Source organism: Myotis yumanensis, unplaced genomic scaffold, assembly GCF_028538775.1.
Source record: "Myotis yumanensis isolate MYYU_CA2020_CCGP unplaced genomic scaffold, mMyoYum1.0.hap1 SCAF_4, whole genome shotgun sequence".
In the NCBI taxonomy this organism is placed as follows: Eukaryota; Metazoa; Chordata; class Mammalia; order Chiroptera; family Vespertilionidae; genus Myotis; species Myotis yumanensis.
Window position 1 is genome coordinate 16,835,750 of NW_027223755.1, and position 22,961 is coordinate 16,858,710.

Consider the following 22,961-nt stretch of genomic DNA (forward strand, 5'->3'; position numbering starts at 1 on the left):
ATAAAAAATGGATAAAATCTGCAGGCCATTCTATCTTGACGGATAACATAATATATATGTACTTAAATGTAAAAGATGGTTATTATAGGAGTTTTAAATATTACTTTATAATACAGAAATAGTCACATTTCATAAACATTGAGAGAAACATGTGCATGTCTGCTTCTTAAGGACATGTATCCATTCAAAACAGATCCCACAAGTAAAGTAGATGGTTTCCCTTGAATCCAAATATATCCCTGGGTGGGATCCAGAGCCAGAAAAAAAAAAAAGGAAATCATAAAAGCGTAAGCTCAGGTACATTGCTTTGCAAATCCACATTTTCCCAACCCTTAATTGAGGAAGTCAAACCACTCCTCCTGGCTTCTTTATACAGCAGAACACTTACAAACAGAACACATTCAGGAGAAGAAAGGTCAAATTACCCTTCAATTTAAGTAATCCCTCTAATGAAATCAAGGCAATAAACACAGAGAACATGATTTATTGAGCCACATTTCTAATTTGGCAAAACATTTGAACACATAGTTTTACTTACCTTAACTAGGGATTCTCAAAAGACAGGAAGTACTCTTTGAAAACAATAATTTTGAAAACTACTACTAGATTTACTGGGGGCATCACTTTATAAGTTATAGAAATGTCTAACCACTATGCTGTACACCTGAAACTTGTGTAATATTGAATGTCAACCGTAATTGAAAATTAAAAAAGGAAGAAAAGACAGTCAAACCTGAGGGACTTTTAGAGGGCACTTACGTAAATCTGGTCTCTCTTATATCGCTGGTGTAGGTTGTGCATGATGGAGCCCCCGTGCAGCTCCGTCAAGGTGGCCATGTCCTCCACGCCCTCCTCGTTCATGGGGTGCATGGCAGTCACCTTCTGGTGTGTAATTGTGCTCTGCTTGTATGTGAATACCTGAAAGAGGGAGTGGGATAAATTCAATTGTTTAGTTATCAGCAGCAAAGAGTTTCTAGAAGTTTCCTGAACGTACCATACAAACAATACACATTTCCGCAACAAGATCCTGAATTGGCCAATAAAAAACAAACTGCAGAGAACTTTTTTATTTATTTATTTATTTATTTATTTTTATTTTTTTTTTTTGGTGCCACCCATCTCTTTTTAAGGGAAGAAATTATCTTGACAGTTGCTGTTAGATGATCTTAAGAGACATTAGTTCGGGGCTAACCATTCTTCGGAAACCACAAAAATTATAACCTTAGAGTTCACTTCTCCGCCTGTTTCTCCAACTGATCTAAATCAGTTAAGAAACTGGCTAACCAAGCTTTTAGAAAGCAGTTTGGTTTCACTGCATAATGTTTCACACGGGATCATATATTTCAAAGCTTCATAATAACATTCTTCCATTTAAGTGGTACGTAAACTCACTGTATGTCTACAGATTTGTTCAAAGATTGGAATACATTTGCACAGGAATGTTTGAAAAATATCCCTGGACGCTCTCCCCTCACTATTGGGATATACTAGCATAGCATTCATGTGACCTTTAGGCAAAACAAATCCCCTCTCAGATTTAAAATAAAATCGGATTGTTTGCTTGACAGCCTGTCTTCCTGAAAGTCCCAAATGCCCATGGGTGAGTGCTGGACACCAGCTTTTTAGCATGTACTCGAGACAACTCTGATACTGTCAGACTGGTTTCCGAATGTGCATGGATTTCTCAAACCTACTCAGAACTCCTTTCTCACAACTGATTTGGTTTCAGGTTAACCATTTTAAGTCAGCTCCATCTGTTGACCAAGCCTGTCCAGCTTTACATGCAAACTCATGTAGTGACATCATTTAATTATGGTGTCTACTCCATATGTATTCACTTCACACTTTTATTACGTTCGTCCTCAAAACAAGAACTCCAAGATGCAAAAAAAAAAAAAACAAACCAAAAATAAGCAAGAACCTAAAAGACATGAAAATACACAACCATTCTCACGTGTGCACATACACACACCGAACAGCTTTCTGGAATATTTGCAGAGCTTTATGACTGGGGGATTCTGTTTTTGAATATTGACCAGTTGCCTACATGGCAACAAATGGTATGTTATTGCAAAAGAGAATGACACACCAAAAAAAGCAAAAGTACCAATTCGATGGTTTTCAGAAGCCTCGGAAAATGGCATGTTTTCTTTTTCTAGAGAAAAATTAAAACTTCAGCAGTGGCATTTCTTCCATGTGAACCACAAGAGCTGTTGAAAACCAGTCCTGAGACACTACTCGAGGCCAGGGCAGACACCCTGCTCGCCTTCTGAGGACCAGCCACTCTCCCCAGCTGTTTCCTGTGCTGGGACACCCACCAGGAGATGCACCCCTCCCAGGAGCCCCACCCCTGGCGAGGTGGCCAACCCTGCCACGTGAGCACCCGCAGGCTGGGGCAGGCCTGGGGCCCTGGGAGGACGCTCCGGGTGGAGTTTGCCAGGCTAACAAGGTGGTAAGAAAAATGCACAGGAACATTCAAGAGTGTGGAAACACTCAGGACACCCACGCTTGCATTTTAACTCATAAATACCATGGAAGAAAGTTAAACAGAGAGATGTAGGCGAGAAGTACAGGTAGTTATGTTAGGGCAACATGGAAAATCCCAGAAGCAACAGCTGGAACCCTCTGCCTTCCCCAGCTTTCTACATGCCCATGATGTCAATCCAGGCAGGTTTGCCAGAACCACCACCACTGGGCAGGTTTCTTGGTCTTCCATCGGAAGTGACTATGAGGGTGGGCGCAGAAGCAGAACTTGGCGGGGCCAGGCAACGTCTGGTGGGTTGGGCGCACAGAAGCCCCATGCGTCGTCCTCTCTCTGCTCCCAGTACTCCCGGGAAGGTCTCTCCTCACTCTGTTTGCTCAAAGCTCCTGCCAACACAACTGGCAGACAGGTTACTCAAGTTCCCCAGAAAAATCTTTCTCGTAGGAACCAAGACACGCCACTAAAGCCAGCAAAACTACCTCCTGCAAGCTCACCACCAGCAAGTCCTGCCCAACATGAAAACAAACAACTTTTTCCACGAATTGTCTGGGTAGATGGAGAATCCCAGAATTTGAGGACAGAAATAATTTAGAATATTAAAATTGTTGTCTGTATTTCTGTCGATTCTGCTTTTTTGGGGAAATAATACACACGGTACAACACTTAGACACTAAAATATATATGAACAGTGATTAAGTATTTATGACCTATGTAAACATTGCATTGTTTTTTAATGTGCTGGGAGCAGCAAGACCATTTGTGAGCACAAGTCAGCCGCTCAGAGCTGGTCACATGGCCACTGAAAAAAATGGCCATGATCTGTAAATAGAGTTCTCCACCTTCTACACTGGTTTCCTTAGATATTCTCAGGAACACACCGGTACACAACTGAGCTGTGCCCATTCCAGGAGAGGGGCAATCAGGAGACCTAGAACAACCCTCATGACCTCAGGGAGAGGACATGATGATGGAAGAAAACAGTTACATAAACAAGAGGCTATGAACAGAAAAAGAAACATTCTGCTAAGATACAGGAGTGCAGCTGCTCAAAACAATGATTATTTCAAAGAAAAGGGGAATAGTAGAGAAAATGTATTTGAGAAGGAAAGGCAAGGATAACCATCCACTTGGAAATGGGTTAATATTTGTAAAGATCTTAGAATGATGTCTGGCACATCAAAGGTACTAAATAAGTGTCTGATAAATTAATTAAGAAAATTCATTCATTCAAGCAAATATTTCCTGGTGTGTTCTAAGCATTGGGAATATAGCTTACATTCCAATAAGGAAAAGGAGGGAAAACCCAAACATACAAGCAAGTGTATAGCATCACAGATGGTGAGGAATATCTATGAAGACATCATGAAGCTTAGGAGACTAAGTACCAGGAGAGGTTACTTTATATTAGGTATTTTGGGACAGCCTCACTAGTAGGATAATAATATCAAAGTAGAAACCCTTCGTAAGTAAGGGATAAAACTAGCCCCCTGAATTCAGGATGCTAATGCATACAGAGTGAGGCATACCCAGTTATTTGTATGGAAAATAATAACACAAGAAAAAACCCTAAGATTTGCATGCTCACACATATAAACTTACTTTTGCCCCACATGATTGAATTTTCAAAGATTTCAATGGGTTGATAAGACCAGCAATCTTATTCAAGGATTTTTTAAATATATATTTTATTGAGATCAGAGAGGAAGAGAGAGGGAGAGGGAGAGATAGAAACATCGATGATGAGAGAAAATCATTGATTGGCTGCCTCCTGCACACCTCCTACTGGGGAACAAGCCTGCAACCCGAGCGTGTGCCCTTGACTGGAATTGAACCTGGAACCCTTCAGTCTGCAGGCCGATGCTCTATCCGCTGAGCCAAACCAACTAGGGCTCTTATTCAAGGATTTTTAAGGAGAGCCCTTTGAATGGTCAAAACTCATTTCTATGTACAATAATCAACAGGGTATTTAGTTGCACAAGGTTAGCCCAGAATAGCAGAAAGGAAAATTCTAGATTTGAAGACTGGAATTCTTTTTCAGGAACAGACAATTGCCAACATACAATAACAAGATGTATCCCTAAAAACCCAACTCAGGCCGAAACCGGTTTAGCTCGGTGGATAGAGCGTCGGCCTGCGGACTGAAAGGTCCCAGGTTTGATTCCGGTCAAGGGCATGTACCTGAGTTGCGGGCACATCCCCAGTGGGAGATGTGCAGGAGGCAGTTGATCGATGTTTCTCTCTCATCGATGTTTCTAACTCTCTATCTCTCTCCCTTTCTCTCTGTAAAAAATCAATAAAATATATTTAATTAAAAAAAAAAACCCAACTCAGAATAAACTGAGTTACTTCAGTGAGCATTTATTGGGAGAAATGTAGTGAGGTTACGAAATGGAGCAAAATAGGGAAGATTAAAAGACAGGAAATCAATTTAGAGAAAATGGGGCCTCAGAACAAATAGCTCCTGTTATAGAATTAAATGCCACTGGTCACAAGATGGACTGGGTTAAGCGTGGAGAACAAAGGAAACTAATCAACACTATTGGAAAAACAACTCACAGTAGGCTTGCCAAAGGCTGGGTCCACTTCTGTAGGAAAAGGCATGGAGTCAATTAATCAGATAAAACAGCTGAGCCATTATCAATCCCCTTTTATTTTTAATCTTAGGATAGTACACATTGCAAGGCAACCCCACCATACTTACACAACAGTTTCTATAGGAAGGAGTGATATACTAGTATACAGACTTTCTTGAAGTCATCAGGAACTCTCAGTCATAAAACCTAACTTTTTCTCTTGAAGAGAAAGAGGGCAGGGGGCAGTCTTAGCATGTCCTCTCTTGATGAGCAGATGGAATAGAGGGTATTCTCAATCTGGGAGACTTCGCCTCATGTTAGCCTGGAATTTCCCTTAGAGCCGTTCTCCAAGTCCTCCATTTTGTCACCTCCCCCAACCTCACCCCCACCCCAGAACATGTGGCAATGTCTGTAGGCATTTTTGGTTGTCACAACTGGGGGGGATGGAGGAAGTTATTGGTGAAGGTCAGGAATTATCCAGCCCAAATGTCAAGAGTGCCAAGGCTGAGATGCCCTGGTTTAGAAATCCCCCAGCAGGCCAACCAACCAGCTGTCAATATAGATTCTAGAAAAAAATGATGAGAGTAAGCCAATGCCTATAAGCAAATCCTTTCATAAACAAAGAAAACAAAACAAAAAACAAGTCTTTCAGAAACAACTAAAGACAGTAAACAGAGTAGAGGTAAATCAAAGGCCAGAATGACAATATTATGTAACTTAGTTTTTGAGTCTTTCTTATTTGACGCAGCTAAAGAAGGGTCATGGTTATGATGATAATAATGATGAAGATGACTACTAGGCATTGTGTTTGCTTACATTTCTGTATTTCTAATTGTACTGTGTTATGGTCAGACACTATGGTCCGGCGGTCGCCAACCGGAGGTCCATGGACCAATGGTGGTCCGTGAGGTCTGAAAGGTTGGCGACCGCTGCTATGGTCCATACCATTTCTACTTTTGTCTACCTGGCCCGGGGCTCTTGTACCTGCTGTTCCCCTGTCTGGGTCACTGACATCCTGCTACTCTCTTCCTTGAGGTCTCAGCCCAAATGTTACCCTCTCAGAAGACACCTGTCACATGTCTTCTTAGCTCATTATGACAGTTTATAATCACTTATCTGATCTATTATCATATTTGTTTAAAACCACCTCATTTCCACCAAAACCTACAGTAAGAAATATGTTTATACTGTAAACTACTATATACATCTATAATAATAAAAGCAAAATATGCTAATAGACCAGATGACCTTCCAGATAAAGCCAGGGCTGTGAGGGAAGCCCGGGTCCCGGGTGCCTGCCCGTGGCCAGAGGGAAGCCAGTGTTGGCAGCCGGGGGAAGGAAGGCCTACTCTTGCACGAATTTCGTGCATCAGGCCACTAGTAGTTGAATAAAACACACCACAATATTTGATGCATCCCAATACTTTCTATTCTATTTCTCTTAAATGCTGGATGTGGCCCTCAAACTGATTTCACACCTCGCTATTACGAGTTGCAAACCACAATTTGAAAACTCTACTCTATGAGGGCAGGAAGCATGCTGAGCTTGCTCCCCAGTGCCCAGCCTTGGCCCACTATACAGACTCAATAAATACAGAATCAGCGGTTCTCAACCTGTGGGTCACGAACAATGAAAATACATCCTGCATATCAGATATTTACATTACAATTCATAACAGTAGCAAAATTACAGTTATGAAGTAGCAACAAAAATAATTTTATGGTTGGGGGTCACCACAACATGAGGAACTGTATTAAAGGGTCGTGGCATTAGGAAAGTTCAGAACCACTGGATGGTCCTGGCCTTGAAAATGGGTATAACATAGAAGGAGAGGCAGAATGGAATAATGATTTTTTTCAAGTTTTTATTGATTTTACAGAGAGAGGGAGGGAAAAGGAGAGAAAGAAAGACATCATAATGAGAATGGAGCATCCATCAGTTGCCTCACACCCCAACCAGGGACTGAACTCACAACCTGGGCTTGAGCCCTGACTAGGAATCAAACCTACACCCCTTCGGTGCATAGGACAATGCTCAACCAACTGAGCCTCACTGGCTAGGTCCCGAGACATGGTCTTGGAGTCAGATCTGGGTGGATTCATTTCTCCTAACTCTATGCTACCTACAGCTCAGGGACAATGAGCAAGATAACCTCTGGCTCACAATTTTCCCCATCTGAAAAATAAGAAAGGTAATAATAATACCTAACTCAGAGGATTATTGTGAAAACAAAATAATGTAGATAAAAGTCACAGTAACTGGCACCACTAGAGCTCAGTAAAAGTTGCTATTTCTGTGAGAGGGATGTAATACTAGGAACAACACAGAACATTCTATAAGGAAATAATCAGACTCGGCATGGATGGGGGAGCTCCCACTCCTTAGGCAAGGGCTGAACCCCAGCTGTGCGGGAGAAGGGACTGAGACAGAGGGAGGGCTGCACATTTAGTTCTTCATATTCCATAGCAATCTCTTCACTTGTGTGCTGATGAAAACTATCTGACATAACACTTTCTTTTTCTATTTTAATCCCTTTGCACAAATCTGGGTGGCCTTGTTTCGATTTTCCCTGGAATTCTACATTATATCTGGGGATGCCTCTCAATTTATTTTCCTTCTTTCATTTGCTTACTGTCGCCTTAACTCACAAATTAAAGTATGATCCATGACAAAGGTTAAGACGTCTGCCTCCTGACGTGGCTAAAATGAGCAATCATGTAAATAAAAGATGAGCTTCCTTGTGTTAAGCTTCACCGACTCAAGCCATGCTCTTAAGACAAGTCTAAAAGAAGCCGACCACTTAACTGAAAATCTGCCCTAGCCTGTTATTGTGTTGCTCTGTCGCAGGAGACTGGAGAAAGTATTTGGGGCATGAAAATGTACACTCCACTAGAATGTTCCATTGGGATCTAATCCAAAGCAAAATTATACATGTCTAATGGGGGGAAAATGGTACTTTCAGCTCCAATTTGTCAGACACTTAGCATCCTAATAACCATAGCACGGGGGGTTAAAATGACCTCGATATAAGTAAGTTCTTGCTGCTTTGACCTCCTTTGGGTGAGTTTGTTAGATAACCGACTACAAAACACAGATAAAGCAAGACTGATATCTTCTTTTCCAGAGACTCATACTGGTTTGTGAGATTAAAGTCCCTAAACTGTTTCCGATGCCCAGGGCAGCACCATGCACAGCATTCGGGCACAGACCACAGTGCGGAAGCGGGCTGGGCAGAGAAAACCGAACTTACTGAGTGCTGGCTGCCTGCACCAGGCACGTGGCTTACATTACCTCACTTGATCAGCAGTGGGGAGGAAATACTGTTGCTCATTTTTTAAAGGATGAATTCACAAAAGATCAGAGAGGTTAGGAAACCTGCCCAACAGCACACAGCTCAGCTAGCACTGAATTCCTTGGGAGAATAGAAAAGCATGCATGTTGGAGGGACACTAGTTTACAGATGGGCTTTGTATCCAGCTCTGCCAACTTACTGGCTGTACATCCCTGGGCACATATAGTGGAGCAAATGGGAAAGAACACTGTGGCCCTCTGAACCCCAGAGCTGGGTGCAGGGCGGGGGAGGGTAGAGGGGAGACACATAGTGCACTGCTTTCTCAGCGTGCTGGGTTTAATGTCTCATTTATTCCATTATTTTTCATTTACTCTCTCTAGTTCCCCAGTCCTCCATGCCATGCTGTGAGCGGGACCCTGGGAATACAATGATGAATTAAACACTCCTCCGTCAAAAAGCTTACCATCCACTGAGGGATCCGAAAAATAAACAGGCAAATCCTAACCAAGTGGTGGGGGCTGAAAGAGAGGAAACTGCCAGGGCACAATGGGAACTAGTCACATGGGACGGAGGACAGCCAGGGAAGAGCAGACAGAGGCCGGGCTGCACAAGGCAGGTGCTTGGTGGCAGGTGCTGGGGCAGCGTGCGGGCCCGTGTACCCGAAGGAGCTGAGCGCCACGTAGGCAGGTAAGTGGGGGCAGACATTCTCTACCTGCACCGTCACGGACAACTCTAATATCACATGTAATACCCACACCGCTTTACTAGAGACCAGATACAAAGAAGAAATCTCACTACAAAACGCAATTCAATGAGACCAACTTTCCAGAAACACCCCCGGAAAACAAGGTCTGAGTCTCCTCTGGGGTGACCGCTACCAGCACTGTGGCCCCCATATGGAGGGCCTCTCCCTGTTTTCACACGCACAAGTAACACACCAGGGAAAGCAATGACACGCACAACCCGGGGAAGATGAGGCTCTGCAGGCGAGCCCCCAGCAGTAAGTGCTAACCACTGAGCAGGAATCTTCCTGATGGCCCTGCAGAGTCTGCGGGCAGATGGACAGGGGTGAGAACCCGAGAGACCCACACACCTAGGCAGTTCCTCTGTGGACGCATGTCTGCTGTCAGAGATGCAGAGCCACACGATGCAACAAACAGTGCTCAAGGCAGCAAGCTCACCTGCTCAGGCAACGGCCTCCACCAGGAAGGCCTAGAGATACCCTGGCCCGGACCCCTCCTGGTGAACTTCAGAGAGAAAAGTGAACTAACTGTGAGAGTGAGTTGGCACAGTTGGAAGGAATGGCTAACACACACACACTAAAGAACACAGTAGACTATTTGCATATAAAGGAAATAAGACCTCAAATCTGAATTTATACGGAACATTAGCAACTGTGATTTTATAAAATAATTATGTAGATTAAAAAAATGCAAAACTACATTTATTCACTAAAGAAAATTATATGTGTAAATTTTCAGGCAATTCTGCCCAAAGGAAGTCACCCTGTTGTTCCAGCTGTGCTAGGACATAGCTCTAGAAGCTTCCTCGTGGCTTACACCACCGCGTTGGCCAAGTCCCCAAGGAAAGGAAGAGGTTACTGCCCTTGACCTGGTCTTTCCACGTTAAAGAATTCAGTCTGCCGGAAAAGACCAAGCCATACAAATGTTTTTTCATTAAAGTTATACTAAAATCTGATAAAATTATTCTATGCACATGCTTAGTATTTTATAAAATAATTATGTAGATTTTAAAAAAATGCAAAATCTTAGGCTTATTTTTTTAAAATATACACACATGTGCATGCACCCGCACAGGCACATGCATATGCACACAAACACTAGCAACTGTACTTTGGAACATTCATTCTAGATAATTGAAAACACTCATTTGCACAAAAACTGAAATGTTCATAGCAGCTCTATCTGGAATACGCAAAAGCTGAAAAAGTCGGCCCCGGAACGTTCCATGCAGTATGGTTCTATTTATATAACATGTTTGCAATGACACAATTATAGAGCATGGAAGACTTCACAGGTGTTTGCCAGAGGTTAAAGGGAAAGTGGAGGTGGCTGTAAAAGGCAGCATGTGGGGTCCTGGGGCTGATGGGTCGCTTCTATATCTTGACTGTATCAGTGTCAACACCCTGGCTGTGATCTTGTGTAAGATCACTGGGGGGAACTGGCAAAGGGTCCTGGGATCTTTCTATATTCTTGCTTACATATGCATGTGGGTTTACAATGATCTCAAAACGAATGACATCTACAAATATAGAGGGGGGAAAAACAGGAAGAAAATATATCAGAACTCCAATGATGGGCTGCAAGTTTGTAGATGTTTTTAATTTTGTTTTTTAATATATTTCTATGACACTTTTCTAAAAATTTTCAACATTTCTAGACTTACAAAGCTAAATCGGGCCAATTAATATTGCTATCAATGAACATATCTGGATACAAACAACTGATTTAATTTTTTAAAATTTTCAAAAAGCAACCAAAAACAAATCAAACTGATATACTAAACCTCCACCAAGAATCGCAAACTATTAGAAGGCAAAAGGGCTTCTCTTCTAATCCACTTGTCTTATACATAGGAAATTTCAGCCCAGAGATGAAACAGGGATGGGGTGAAAGTCCAGGAACCCCAATTCTTGGCCCAAACATCACTTGACACCTAGTACCTGTCTTAATGTCCTGGTCTTTGTTCTAATTTTAAGGACCCCTTTCTGATGTCTTTATTCTGAATCACGAGCCAGGACCCTTATAGCATGAACTTGAACCTCCATTCCTATAATTCTGAACCGCATTGATGTTTCACAAGCATCTCAAAGAAAAGCAACCCAGATGACTACATCTCCTCCTCACCCTGTGCCTACATCCTTCCTTATCCCTTTCTCAGGGAATGATACCTTCAGGACCAGCTCCCAAGTGAGAGACCAACATCAGCCTGTAGTCCCTCCACATCCACCTCCCAAGTCCTGCTGATTCGATGACCCACACTCCCTGGATTCCATCTCCTCTCCACTCCTGCCTCAGCCATGGCTCACTCCTCACGTTTTTCATCCAGACCCTCACAACAGCTTTCTAATTAGTATCTCTGCCTCCCGTGTCCCATGGCATGAATTCCTATCGCTCAAGTTGGAGTCCAAGAATCATTTAATTTTGAGTTTTAATGATTAAAAAAGTTTGGTTGTTTTTGGTGGGGTTTTTTTGCTTTGGCCAGTGTGGCTCAGTTGGTTGGGCGTCATCCAATGCACCAAAAGGTCGCCAGTTCCATTCCCAGTCAGGGCACATGCCCTGATTGTGGGCTCAATTGCCAGTAGGGGGGTGTACAAGAGGCAGCCAATCATGTTTTGCTCTCACATTAATGTTTTTCTCTCCCTCTCCACCTCTCCCTTTAAAAAAAAAAGTTGGTTTTTTTACTAGTTTTAATGACAAATTTTCCTAGCACTGATAACTTAGAAGGGAAAGACATTTTCAGAGACATATCTCTGGTTTCTTTGGCTGGTGTTTCCCAAAGTGGAGTTGGCTAGCTCTATAAGGGGACACAACTCAGTTCTGAACAGTATCATCCTTAGTAAGCTTGAACCTCACTCTGCTCCCCATGGGCCAAGCAACCTTGACTTGCTCCAATGACTCAGTTCTGTCACCTTCCACTTCATCATATACAAGAACAGGAAAACAATAACACACATACCTCACAGAGTGGTAGGGAGATAGATCTTGGAGCTGAGTAAGCAACTCAGGTATTTCCACTGTGGGTCCTGTTATTATATTAGTGATGTAATCTGATCTTGCCCTGACTGAAATTCTCACAGTTTGTTCCCAGTCACTGCCAGGATGAAGAGTAATCTCCCTAATGTGGTTTCCTGCCATGCCTTTCAGGAAGGCCATTGCTGCTTCTCCCATCAAGCTGACTCCAGCCCTGTCTCTTGCCCTCTCTCCTACCCCTTCCACACTGTGGTAGACCCTCCTGGGGTCCACCCTTCATTCATCCTGGTCATTCCTCTTCCAAGACTCAGCCAGCACATCCAGCCTGAGCCAGGGCCTTTCCCTCCCACCGCACCTTGCACAGAACCTCTCCTATCACCACATTATACTGTATCCTCTTCTTAAATCTTTATTACATTTACTGGGTTGACATTATTGTACGTGACATTGGATAATAAAATTATATAGGTTTCAAGTGTAAGGGGTTAATATCCAAAATATATAAAGAACACATACAACTCAACAACAACAAAAACAATCCAATTAAAAAGTGGGCAGAGGACCTGAACAGACACTTCTCCCAAGAAGACGGATATATGCAATCTCTTTCTCATCTCTTCCTAAGAACCAGGGTGGCAAACTTTGGGCTCCTGCTGGGAAGTGGCTGATTTCCTGGAGCAGCATGAGGAGGATCTGGGGCTCCAGGTGGCCAGTGGGAAGGGCAAGACAGAACAGTGATGTCTACTGCAGTCAGGGCCATGCTGCCGGCCCTGTACTGGACCAATCTGGGAGGACCAATCTCGTGAAAACCTCGGGGACATTATCGCCTACTGACACGTCTGGCACCACTGGCTTACTAACCGTCTGCTAAAGGGACGAGCACCAGCTGTCCTTCTCTGGTGCGAGGAGCATATAAGGAGCACCTTGCATTTGCATGTAAAACCTAACTCCAAAGGCCGAGTTGTAAATCAACATTTTATTCCCTGGCTGCCTTGCAACTGCCTAAAACTGAATAATATTATAGTCATTCCTTAGCTGCTCTAAAGTGAAATGAAAAAGACACATTTGAGCCAAAATTGCACACATCTTGACGTTTTAAAACAAAGTCACAATCAATTTTATGAATCCTAGCTTTAAGCACTATGTTTTTTGCATGCTACTCACTTCCAAGTGGCAAGTAAGAGATATGAAGCAAGGCACTTATTAATCCAGTGAACAATGATAGAATGATTCCAGATTCAAGACTGAAACCCAAAGTCATTTTTGGCTGTTAGTTTGGTGAAATATCTACAGGGGGCCAAGAGGCCAGCTTGGCTCAAACTTATGGTGCAAGAAGCAGAAGAAACCAAGTCATCTGGAAGATAATAGGAAAGGCCAGAAACGAAGCGCACAGCTTGGAACATGCAAGGATTCGTTCCCACACTGTCCCTCCCTGTATGCTAACCCAACACCTACTGCCAAGGAATCCTCGGGAAATGTCAGGGAAATGCTACTTTAATTACTATAAGGATTAGGAGGAGGCAGTAGGCTGGAAAGAGAAAAGACTAAAAAAATGTCATTAAATGATGGCAACGATCCCTTTACTAGTAGAAATATATATTTAATAAGAAAAATTAATACTATGCACTGAGTTTTGGACCATGAACAACTTAAGGGGGCTAAAAAAAATAATGCTTGCTTGTTTCCCCCTGAAAAGTATCAACAAAGAATTATTGTTCCTCTATCAATGTCTGTGAATGCAAAGGATATAAGAGCCTTGCACACCTGCTGTAGGAAATCAGGTCCAAGTATCTAAAAGCCAGAGTACCTGAGGTTCAGAAAGACTGATGGAAATTTGGTTGGAGTCTTAGTCTTGGCAACAGGACAAAACCCGACGCATTTCCAAATACCACGAGGGGCTGTCAGGAAAGCACCAGGCTGTGTACAGCAAGGCATCCTCAGTGTGGCCAAATCAGGTACACAGAGAGCTACAGCTCAGGCTGAAGTAGAAAACGCCAAGTCCTAAGTCTCCAGCCATCACTTGCTTAATCTATAGTATACACAGTAATTGTGACCGGTCATTATAGTCCCTGGCAACCCACTGACCCCAATGCAACCCCCAGCTCACATTCTTGCCATGTCCAATCAAGGCTGCAATATGAGAGAGAAACATCCACCAGTTGCCTTCTCTGCATGCCTTGACCAGGCATCGATCTGAAACCCAGGTATGGAACAGGCAACTTTTCGGTGCACAGGACGATGCTCAACCAACGAGCCATTCCAACTGGGCTGATATTTTCTTTAGCCAGTGGGAAATGTTTTCTTTAATATGGAAAAAGATCTTTCTTTAATCTATTAGTAGAGACACGACTAATAAACACTTACTGGATAAGTCCTCAAAAATCATTAAATGGAGCGAACTGAGAATTTTATTTCAGAAATATATGACAATAGGCCCTTTCTCAGGACCTTCTACTGCTAGAATGACCAGTCGCTATGACGTGCCCTGACCACCAGGGGGCAGATGCTCAACGCAGGAGCTGCCCCCAGCCCACAGGCCCCAGGCCAGCCAAGGTGGGTGCCAGTGGGGGCCCCCTGATTGCCCCGTGGGTTGCCCTGCAGAGGGAGGCAACCAGCGGCGGCGGCGGTGGGGTTGGGGAGGCCGGGCCAGCGAGCGGGCAGCACCAGGCTGGCCAAGGCGGGTGACCAGCGGGGGGGAGGCGGGGGGGCAACTGCCCCACCAGTCGCCCCACAGATGGGTCCTGATCGCTGGCCAGGCCTAGGGATCCTACCCGTACATGATTTTCGTGCACCGGGCCTCTAGTTGTAAATAAGATGTTACATGAACCAAATAATATAGAGCTTTTTTTAATGAACTAATCTCTCAAATACAGTATTTATTCAGGCAGAAATGATGTAAAACCAGAACTCCCGGAAACTTTCACACTGTTTTTGTTAACTCTGCAGAGGATTATAGGAAACTGAACTAGCTCCCAGGATAAGAATCCTGTTTGGGACTCATACCTCTTTAAGAGGATATACTTGCCATTCCAAATGACTAACTGTGAGAGCATCAAAAAGCACCACGATCGATTGAATGGGTGTTGTTGTTTTGTTAAATCCTCCTCTAAAACGTGAAGACAAGCACTGGTGAGCACACTAGACCGAGAGTCACTGTGAATACCTAGGTGGGTAGTAGTGAGTCCCAGCAAAACTCAGAGATATGGCATCTGTGTAGTTCTCACACCGTCTGAGCATGAGACATTCGCAGTGTGCTTTAGCATGATCATCACTATGACATAAACAAAATCAGCACCGTCGCCTTGCTGTTCTGACTTGTTTCTGAAATTTCATTGAATACCTCACTAAGTCAGGGAGCCGTGTGTGGTACCAGAAGACAGGACTCGGAGTTACAGAGTAAGAGCCAGAGCAGAGGCCAGGCTGAGGCTGGGTGTGCTGAGGGCCATCCTCCCGCTTTGGTGCGTCCAGGAGTTCTCAGCAGAACTGTGAGTAGTGCTGCCATTTGGTCCCTCCCCCAGAGGGTGTGACTGGGTAGAGGCTTGGAGTAGAACCAGTAACTTGGGTGTTGGAATCAGCTATCAGGACGAGAGCAGGTGACAACTGGTAACCACTGAGCAGCACCTGAGATGACGATCGATCACTGTTATTACTGATGTACATATGTATCTGGGTGTGACTGGATGGGGAAAGAGACTCCAGAAAAGGCGCCCTTAACAGCCAGCACGAACAGATGTGGGTCTGAATTCAGGTGCTGCCGGCATATGCAGACAGAATCCACAGGACATTAGCCAACTGAATAGCTGGGAAGAAGGGCTTCAGGATCTGTGTGCTGGGTGACTTACCAGTACATTGCAGGAAAACAAAGCTAGGAGGTGGAAGATTTCAGAGATTTTAGCAGCAATTCAGTGCTAGGTGGTTAGAAAAACAAACCAGCACCCATATTCAACATTCTCTACAAGTCCAGGGTTCAAATCCCAGTTCCCCCATGCCCTCTACTTTGGTGAACCACTTTGTTACAGTTATAGAGACCATGTGCTTTAATTTCACAATTAAAGCAGGAGTCTGGGCGGCCGGGAGAAAGATGGGCGGGCCTGTGGATAAGACGGAACTGGGGCGCACAGTCCAGCAGGCTCTGACAATTTCCCACTAACAGACTGTACCACAGCAATTAAGAAGGAAAAATAACACAGAAGAGCCTGAGCATTCCTGCCCTGAGAGACTCCCTGGTTTACATTTTATTCGCAACATTTGATGTTTTCCTGCTCTTAGAAGCCCTTGTGGAAAGATACTATGGCCTTGGTACTTACCACCACAGGAACAGTGTGTCCCCTCCCACACCATCAGCTACATCCAATCTATAGTGTTCACATGGCTTCATAGGAGATGCTATCATTGCCAACAAGGTATAATAAAAAACAGGCTGTAAGCCTTTATTTACAATGTCTGGCTGCTACAAATAAAGCTTAAGCTTAAACCAATGTATGCAGAGTTGGGGGAAGGTCCAACATACAAAGAGCTAACTTTGTTTAAAAAATAAAAAAAGAGGTGATTTAAAAAGTTTAGAAGCTGCTTACATAACCCTAGAGACCCAGAAGGAGGTCTTATTCAGAAACAATGCACGTTTTCAAATGAATTCCGCACTGAAGTCTTTCGCCGTGATATTAGGAAAATTAAGGTATTACGGGTAATTACTCTGTGGATTGAGCTAAGCCTATTAAAATAGAGACCATATTTCTGGACAAAAGGTCAAAACAAATTATTAACAACACGAACAATTCTGTTAATCGGGCTAATACTCGACAGTAGGGCGGAATTTTCAGATTTTAGCAAAACGGCTTATAATGTCTTTACTTTGAACTGACACCAACATTTGCCTCTGCGAATTTAACACCCTTTAAATTATGCATGAGCAAGCATGAAACAGCAGGACTGAAGATTAATTTTCATGTGAAAATTTTAATTTTCCTTATTTCTCTGAGATAGAAAGGACGGTTATGTTTCATGAGCTCCACGGACCACCACAGCGGAGCAGCCTGAGACACTAATAACTGATGCAGGCTCTCCTTCGCCAAAGCCAATGCTCTTCGGACTTTAACAATAGAAGCTGACTTCTGTGCCAACTCTTCCCGCAAATGCTTTTCATCAGTAAGCTTTTTTGCAAGTGTGTCTAATAATAAAGCCCATGATCTCTTTGTCCTGGCCTCATTATTCCAGACCCAGGCAAGCTCGGGGACCTGGAGTGTTTTGAACTGGTCGGGCACATAGTAGCCCACACTGGGGCACAGCCCTGCTCCCTGCTGAGATTAGCACAATATCTGATACCTAGACAAAGAGGACAGAATCATCGTGGCCATGAGACTAATCTTCTGGAGGGACTGTTAGGAGTGGGGGTAGTATTACACAATAAATAGATGATCAGGGAGCAAGTACATCCTTGGTTTCACAGGATAAAAATAGGCCCTTAGAAAACAGCACCGCAGAGAAAACCCTCTACACGTACCTGCACACTTCAGAAAATGTGGCCCACACCTGCCCAAGGTTAGAAAAGTGTAATTTCTGATGCATGTGTTGTCTGAGATGGGGGTTTCAGTCTGCTCACCTGCCTTTTGCCAAAAGCTCTTTTGTTCAAAATGTATTGACTCCGTGCCTGGCACGTTCAAGGAGCTGAGGAAATAAAGACAGAACTGGTCTCTCTGGGTGTGGTTTCGGCTGGCTGCCAGGACGGCAGGGAATGGCTGCAGAAATGTATGAGAGCTGGTCAAGGGAAGGGGAGGATGAAGATAATGATCCTGAACGTGCCCTAAAAGGTGCCATAACGAAGGTGCAGGGAGACCAACTCCACCAGGGAGATCACCTCCTCACAGGGGTCCCGGCACCTTCAGTGATATGACCTGACAGAAGTCAGTCCACTCCTCAGAACCTCCTATCTGTCCAAAGGCAGGAAAAAAAACTCCCAGGTACAAGGCTGATGTGATCATCATCCAGGTGTTAACAATGCCCAGGTTGAAGGGACCTGGAAGAATGGGCATCGCTGTGCCAAGGTAAGATACCTGCTATCACTTGGCAGTGGGCCCACTGGCTCAATCATCAAACTGTCAGAGGCTTGTTTCCTCGGAAACCCTGCTATGGCTTCTGGTTCCATGTCCCTGTTTTGTCTCATTCTGCTAGTACTCTGAGCCCATGGCCATACATTCCTGCAGCCATTCCCTGCCGTCCTGGCAGCCAGCCGAAACCACACCCAGAGAGACCAGTTCAGCCCCAGCCTCCACACGTCACCAGGCTGTCCACATGCTCCAGTTTAAATCATGTTCTCCACTCCACCCCTACCTTCCAAATGCCTGTGGCAATGACCTACTTCCAAGTATTTTTGTAACTCATATGTGTGTATCTACATGCACATATATGCATATGCATACATATCTCCAGATATACATATACAATTATGGCAATTCTTATCTGTATAACATGGCAATCAGCCCTCTGGGAAGTGCTCTTTGAATCCCCATTTTATAAATGAGAAAACTGAGGCCCAGAGAACTTAAACAACTTGCCCAAGGTCAGTGTGTGGCAGGCAGGGCTGGGAGTCAAAGGCCCATCCATCAGGGTATACCAGTCTACTGTGGAAATGTGGCTTTTGTACTATCAGCGTGCGCTGTATTTTCCTGTTTTGAAATATGTTTCATTTGTATCCACAAGATCCTACAACTAGCTTATCTAACTTTGTTGTTGTTGTTGTTGACAGCATTACAGGTGTTCCCCATTTTATCTCTGCCCCACTCCAGGCCCTCACCACATGATTGTCTGTGTCCATGAGCTATGCATAGATGCATGTAACTTCTTTGGTTTATCTCTTCCCATCCCTCTGTTCCTCCACAACCCCCTTTGAGCTCTGTCATTCTGTTTCATGCATCCATGCCTCTGGACCTATTTTGTAGGTCAGTTTATTTTGTTCATTAGATTCTTCGTATAAGTGAGATCATGTGATGTTTGCCTTTCTCCGACTGGCTTATTTTGCTTAGCGTAATAATCTATCTAAACAGTAGCTCCTGCCTGCCCACTGTTAAAAATTAAGTTATAAACGGAGCAGTACTTTAAAACTGCATCTATGCTAAGCACTTGGACTCTTTCAGTATAGCACATCAAATGTATACTGATGGGTAAAAACAGACGTTCTTTTTAAAGAAGTAAAATAGTCACAGGAAATGGGATGCTAACACTTAACCAACAGCTCCTCAGTCTTCTGAACTTCTTTAATAGCATCAAAACTAGTTTGCACAAGTTAGGCAGAAGGGTTAAGTGAGGATACCAATAAATAATAATTACATGGTTACATAAGAACTTTAAATACTTAACCCATATTCCTTCATTATAATTTATCCCAACAAACAAAAGGACTGACGCACAAGAGGGAAAATTGGGCAAAACAAGAAAAGTGGGTTGTCCCAAGTCCCTCAATGAATCAGCCGCTGACCTAGGTGCAAATCACAATCAATTCCCTTCTCCTTGTTTTCTGGTCCCCTCAATCAACCTGAGGAACTCTGCTCCATATTTCTATCCAGTTGTCCCTGTGTACCTCTGAAATTATTCTTTAAATCATAATACTAGATAAAAAAAAATTTTCCAAGCAATTTTAGCTACCTTTTTTTTCTTTGAATAATTCATCTCTTATCCAACTCAGGGCTGAGTATTATTCATAAATCACAGAAAAAAACATACATTTCACTGCTATCAGGTCCACATCCCATATTAACACAAATCTTTAATTTTCACATAGTTTTTCACTCTTAGAGCACCTCAGTGAACTAAGAGGAGCAGAGAACAATGATTCCTGAAAATAAAGATTCATCCAATGACTCCACGGTTTATCCACTACACTCTCTCCAACAATTTGCCTAATTAATTTTTTTATAGTCTCAATCAAAAAGGGCAAATGTGTCGTTATGAAAGTAGTTATAGTAAGAAAAGAGGAATATGAACAAACGAAGCAAGAAAACTTATTCAGTTTAATGTTTTGCTAGTTAATCTGCCAGAACAGAAAGTCTACTTGTTTTCTGAAAAGCAAAAGATGGTCTTACACCATATTAACACAAAACTGGCACAAACAGAATTCTATAACCCAATCTACACTCAATGACTAATTCCAACTTTCCCCTGGTATATCAATTTTTGTCCTAAAAGTGTGTCAACCCAAGTACGAAGCTAGGTGAAAATTACAGCAACACTAAGAGCTCGAGTTATATTGACTGGATTATTCTCAGTTAGCGGTGTTTAAAGCCAGCTCTGAAGAACTCCAAGTTTCACAGAAACGAAGGGGTTGTTTCTGCCCACTCCTCCTTCTATTGTCTATAAAATCTATGAACTTCCAGTAACAGTGTATTTGAACAAAATAATTCCAGATATATATATATTAATAACTCTCTTAATTATCCTACCAAAACCTATAACTGAAGCCATAACTAGCTGCATTAAAATGATCAAAACCTTTATCTTTAAGCAAAAGGAATGAGAGTAATTTTAAATACCTGCTACAGAACTAAACCTCTTGCTGAGACCAGGCCCAGGATCACAAGCCTGGGGTTGGAATTTCGTTTTCTGCTCTTGAAGCAAAAGATCCCTGTTGTTGAATTAACTGCAGCAGGGACTCCAAACACTTAAGTGGGGCTGCTCATTATCAGTAGCCAAACAAGAAGTATAAGACAATGGAATGGATTTTTCCTAAAGCTTAATTTCTTCCATTTAAAATGTTATCCTCCTTTAGGGTGAAATTATGTCCTTCAACACACTGAAAGTGTATTAAAATTGTCTTAAAAAATAAAATGATGGCCCAGGAGTTATGAAATATAAAAGATGGGCAAGCTCTCTGCTGGTCTCCTGGAATTTCTGGGTGGAGAAAACCAAAGGCCTGGGAACCAAGGGGCTACAGCATCCAGGCACCAGAGAACAGCAAATGCAGACTGATCATGGCTAAGTGTTCTCATGGGGTGTATTATTGATTTTGTTTTCAAAGTAAAATGAGGCGAAGCTACTGAAGGACCAATTAGGACATTACTATCTTTAAGTGTCGTAAGACTAAAAGGATTCAAATGCAGTTTCCTTCACAGCAAGCTTTTCGCAACACTGAAAACCACTATGAAGTCACTGAAGGGTGACAGCCATTTCTGGGTGTGAGACAAACTGTACTAGAATGGACCTGCCAAGTCCCTTTTCGACGCCCCGCCCCCCGCCACCCCACCCCTACCCTCCAGCACCACACACACCCAAGCAGAAAGGCTCAGAGAGTCCATTTCTATAAAGAGAAATTTCCTAGATTCTGGTCATAGTGAAAACACAGATTTCACTGATCATCTTCCAACGCCTTTATTATCTTGGTTCTTTGTTGTCAAAAGTACAGGCACACCTCGTTTTTACTGCACTTCACAGATGTTGCAATTTGTACAAACTGAAGGCAAGACCTTCTACCAGCAAAAAGGTCACCCCCTCCTTTATTGCAATCCTCACTTCATTACAGAGGCCTGGACCTGAACCTGCCCTCCAGGTGTGCCTGCAGCTAAAAGAGGATGAAGAGAAGCCAGTGGCCACAAAGAGGTTCCTAATTGGCCAGTTGGCATTCAAAGGTGGGGAAAGTCATCACTGTGCAGGGCCTGCCATTGGGACGACTCTTCATAATACCCGGTGGCCACTGAGTATCTAGGATGTGAGCACATCCCTAGGCACCTCATGCACTCCCTCCCTCTTCCTCCAGCCGCCCCTGAAAGACCAGTATTCCCACCACCATCTCCCAGATGGAAAACAGAGAATTAATGTCATGTAATTGTCCAAAGGTGTCCAAAGTCGGGGGCAGTCATAGCGAGGACTTCGCCCTCTATCACCAGTCACGTCTGATCTCTAAGATGCTCCTCTTCAGGCCATTCAAGATAAATCACGTCCCCGTGCCCTCCACACACGAGAAGTAAGTCGAGAACACAGAACTCATCTCCATTCCTTCATCCATTCAAGAGTTACTGAACAGCGCCTGGGTGGCACCGTTCTGGGGGGTGATACAGAGGAACAAACACGATGTCCACCCTCACGGAGTCCAGGAAGGGGGACACGCACAACCACACACATTTCTCAAGGTCCCTGAGAAATAGTAAAACATCCAAATGGGACTCAGGTGGGACTCATATCCCAGAGAAGACAATGTTGGCATGAACTGAGTTTCACTGATACTCAGAACCCTAATGAAAGGCAACCACAAGAAAGGAAGCGTCCTCCGGCTCAGCGTTTCCCAAAGTGAATGTGTGTTCGTTAATGAGCACTAATCTTATGAACGGCTTCTCCTGAGGTTTGCGCAGCATTAATAAGCAAAGCACGAAACGTGTTTCTTTACCTGCAGAAATTATGAGTAAATGCGTGCTCCTAATTTCTGAGAAATAATGTAGCCTTTCCCACACTTGATGTAACCCACCCTGCACCTGCGTCTCTCCAACCGTCAGTTAGGACCGGTGCTCCCCAGTTGTCTGTGGGGAACACTACTAGCTAATACTGCCTTTAGTGAACCGCCTGGAGCTGACACCTACCTATGAGCACAGAAGGAAGGACCACTCTCTCCTCCAGACTCAAGGGGTCAGTGTCTACACCAGCATCATCACCAGCGGGACTGGTCCTGGTTCACATCATGGACAATGCTGCTTAGGAGCCAGTGCTAGAATGTAGAGACCACGGCTCTTTCTTCAATTCTGCCTTGGACATGAGCATAATACTTAGTGGGCACAAGGGTTTTCTCAGCTACATTGGGAAACACGAATATTATTCAGGAAGGTTAATGAATAGCAACTAGAAAAGGTGCCCTTAAAGTCTTTTTTCGAATTAATTCTTTTTACAGCATTTTTTTCTCCGTCCACTTGACAACAGGAAAATA

At 43.5% G+C, this 22,961-nt stretch overlaps 1 protein-coding gene across 1 annotated transcript in view; it reads right to left on the minus strand.

Annotated features, from left to right (window-relative positions):
• MYO10 (myosin X) overlaps positions 1–22,961 on the minus strand; it is a 203,966-nt gene that overhangs the window by 118,084 nt on the left and 62,921 nt on the right. Inside the window, exon 3 of the mRNA XM_070411924.1 lies at positions 760–918. Within this exon, the coding sequence (XP_070268025.1) occupies positions 760–918 (159 nt within the window). The remainder of the gene's footprint in view (positions 1–759; positions 919–22,961) is intronic.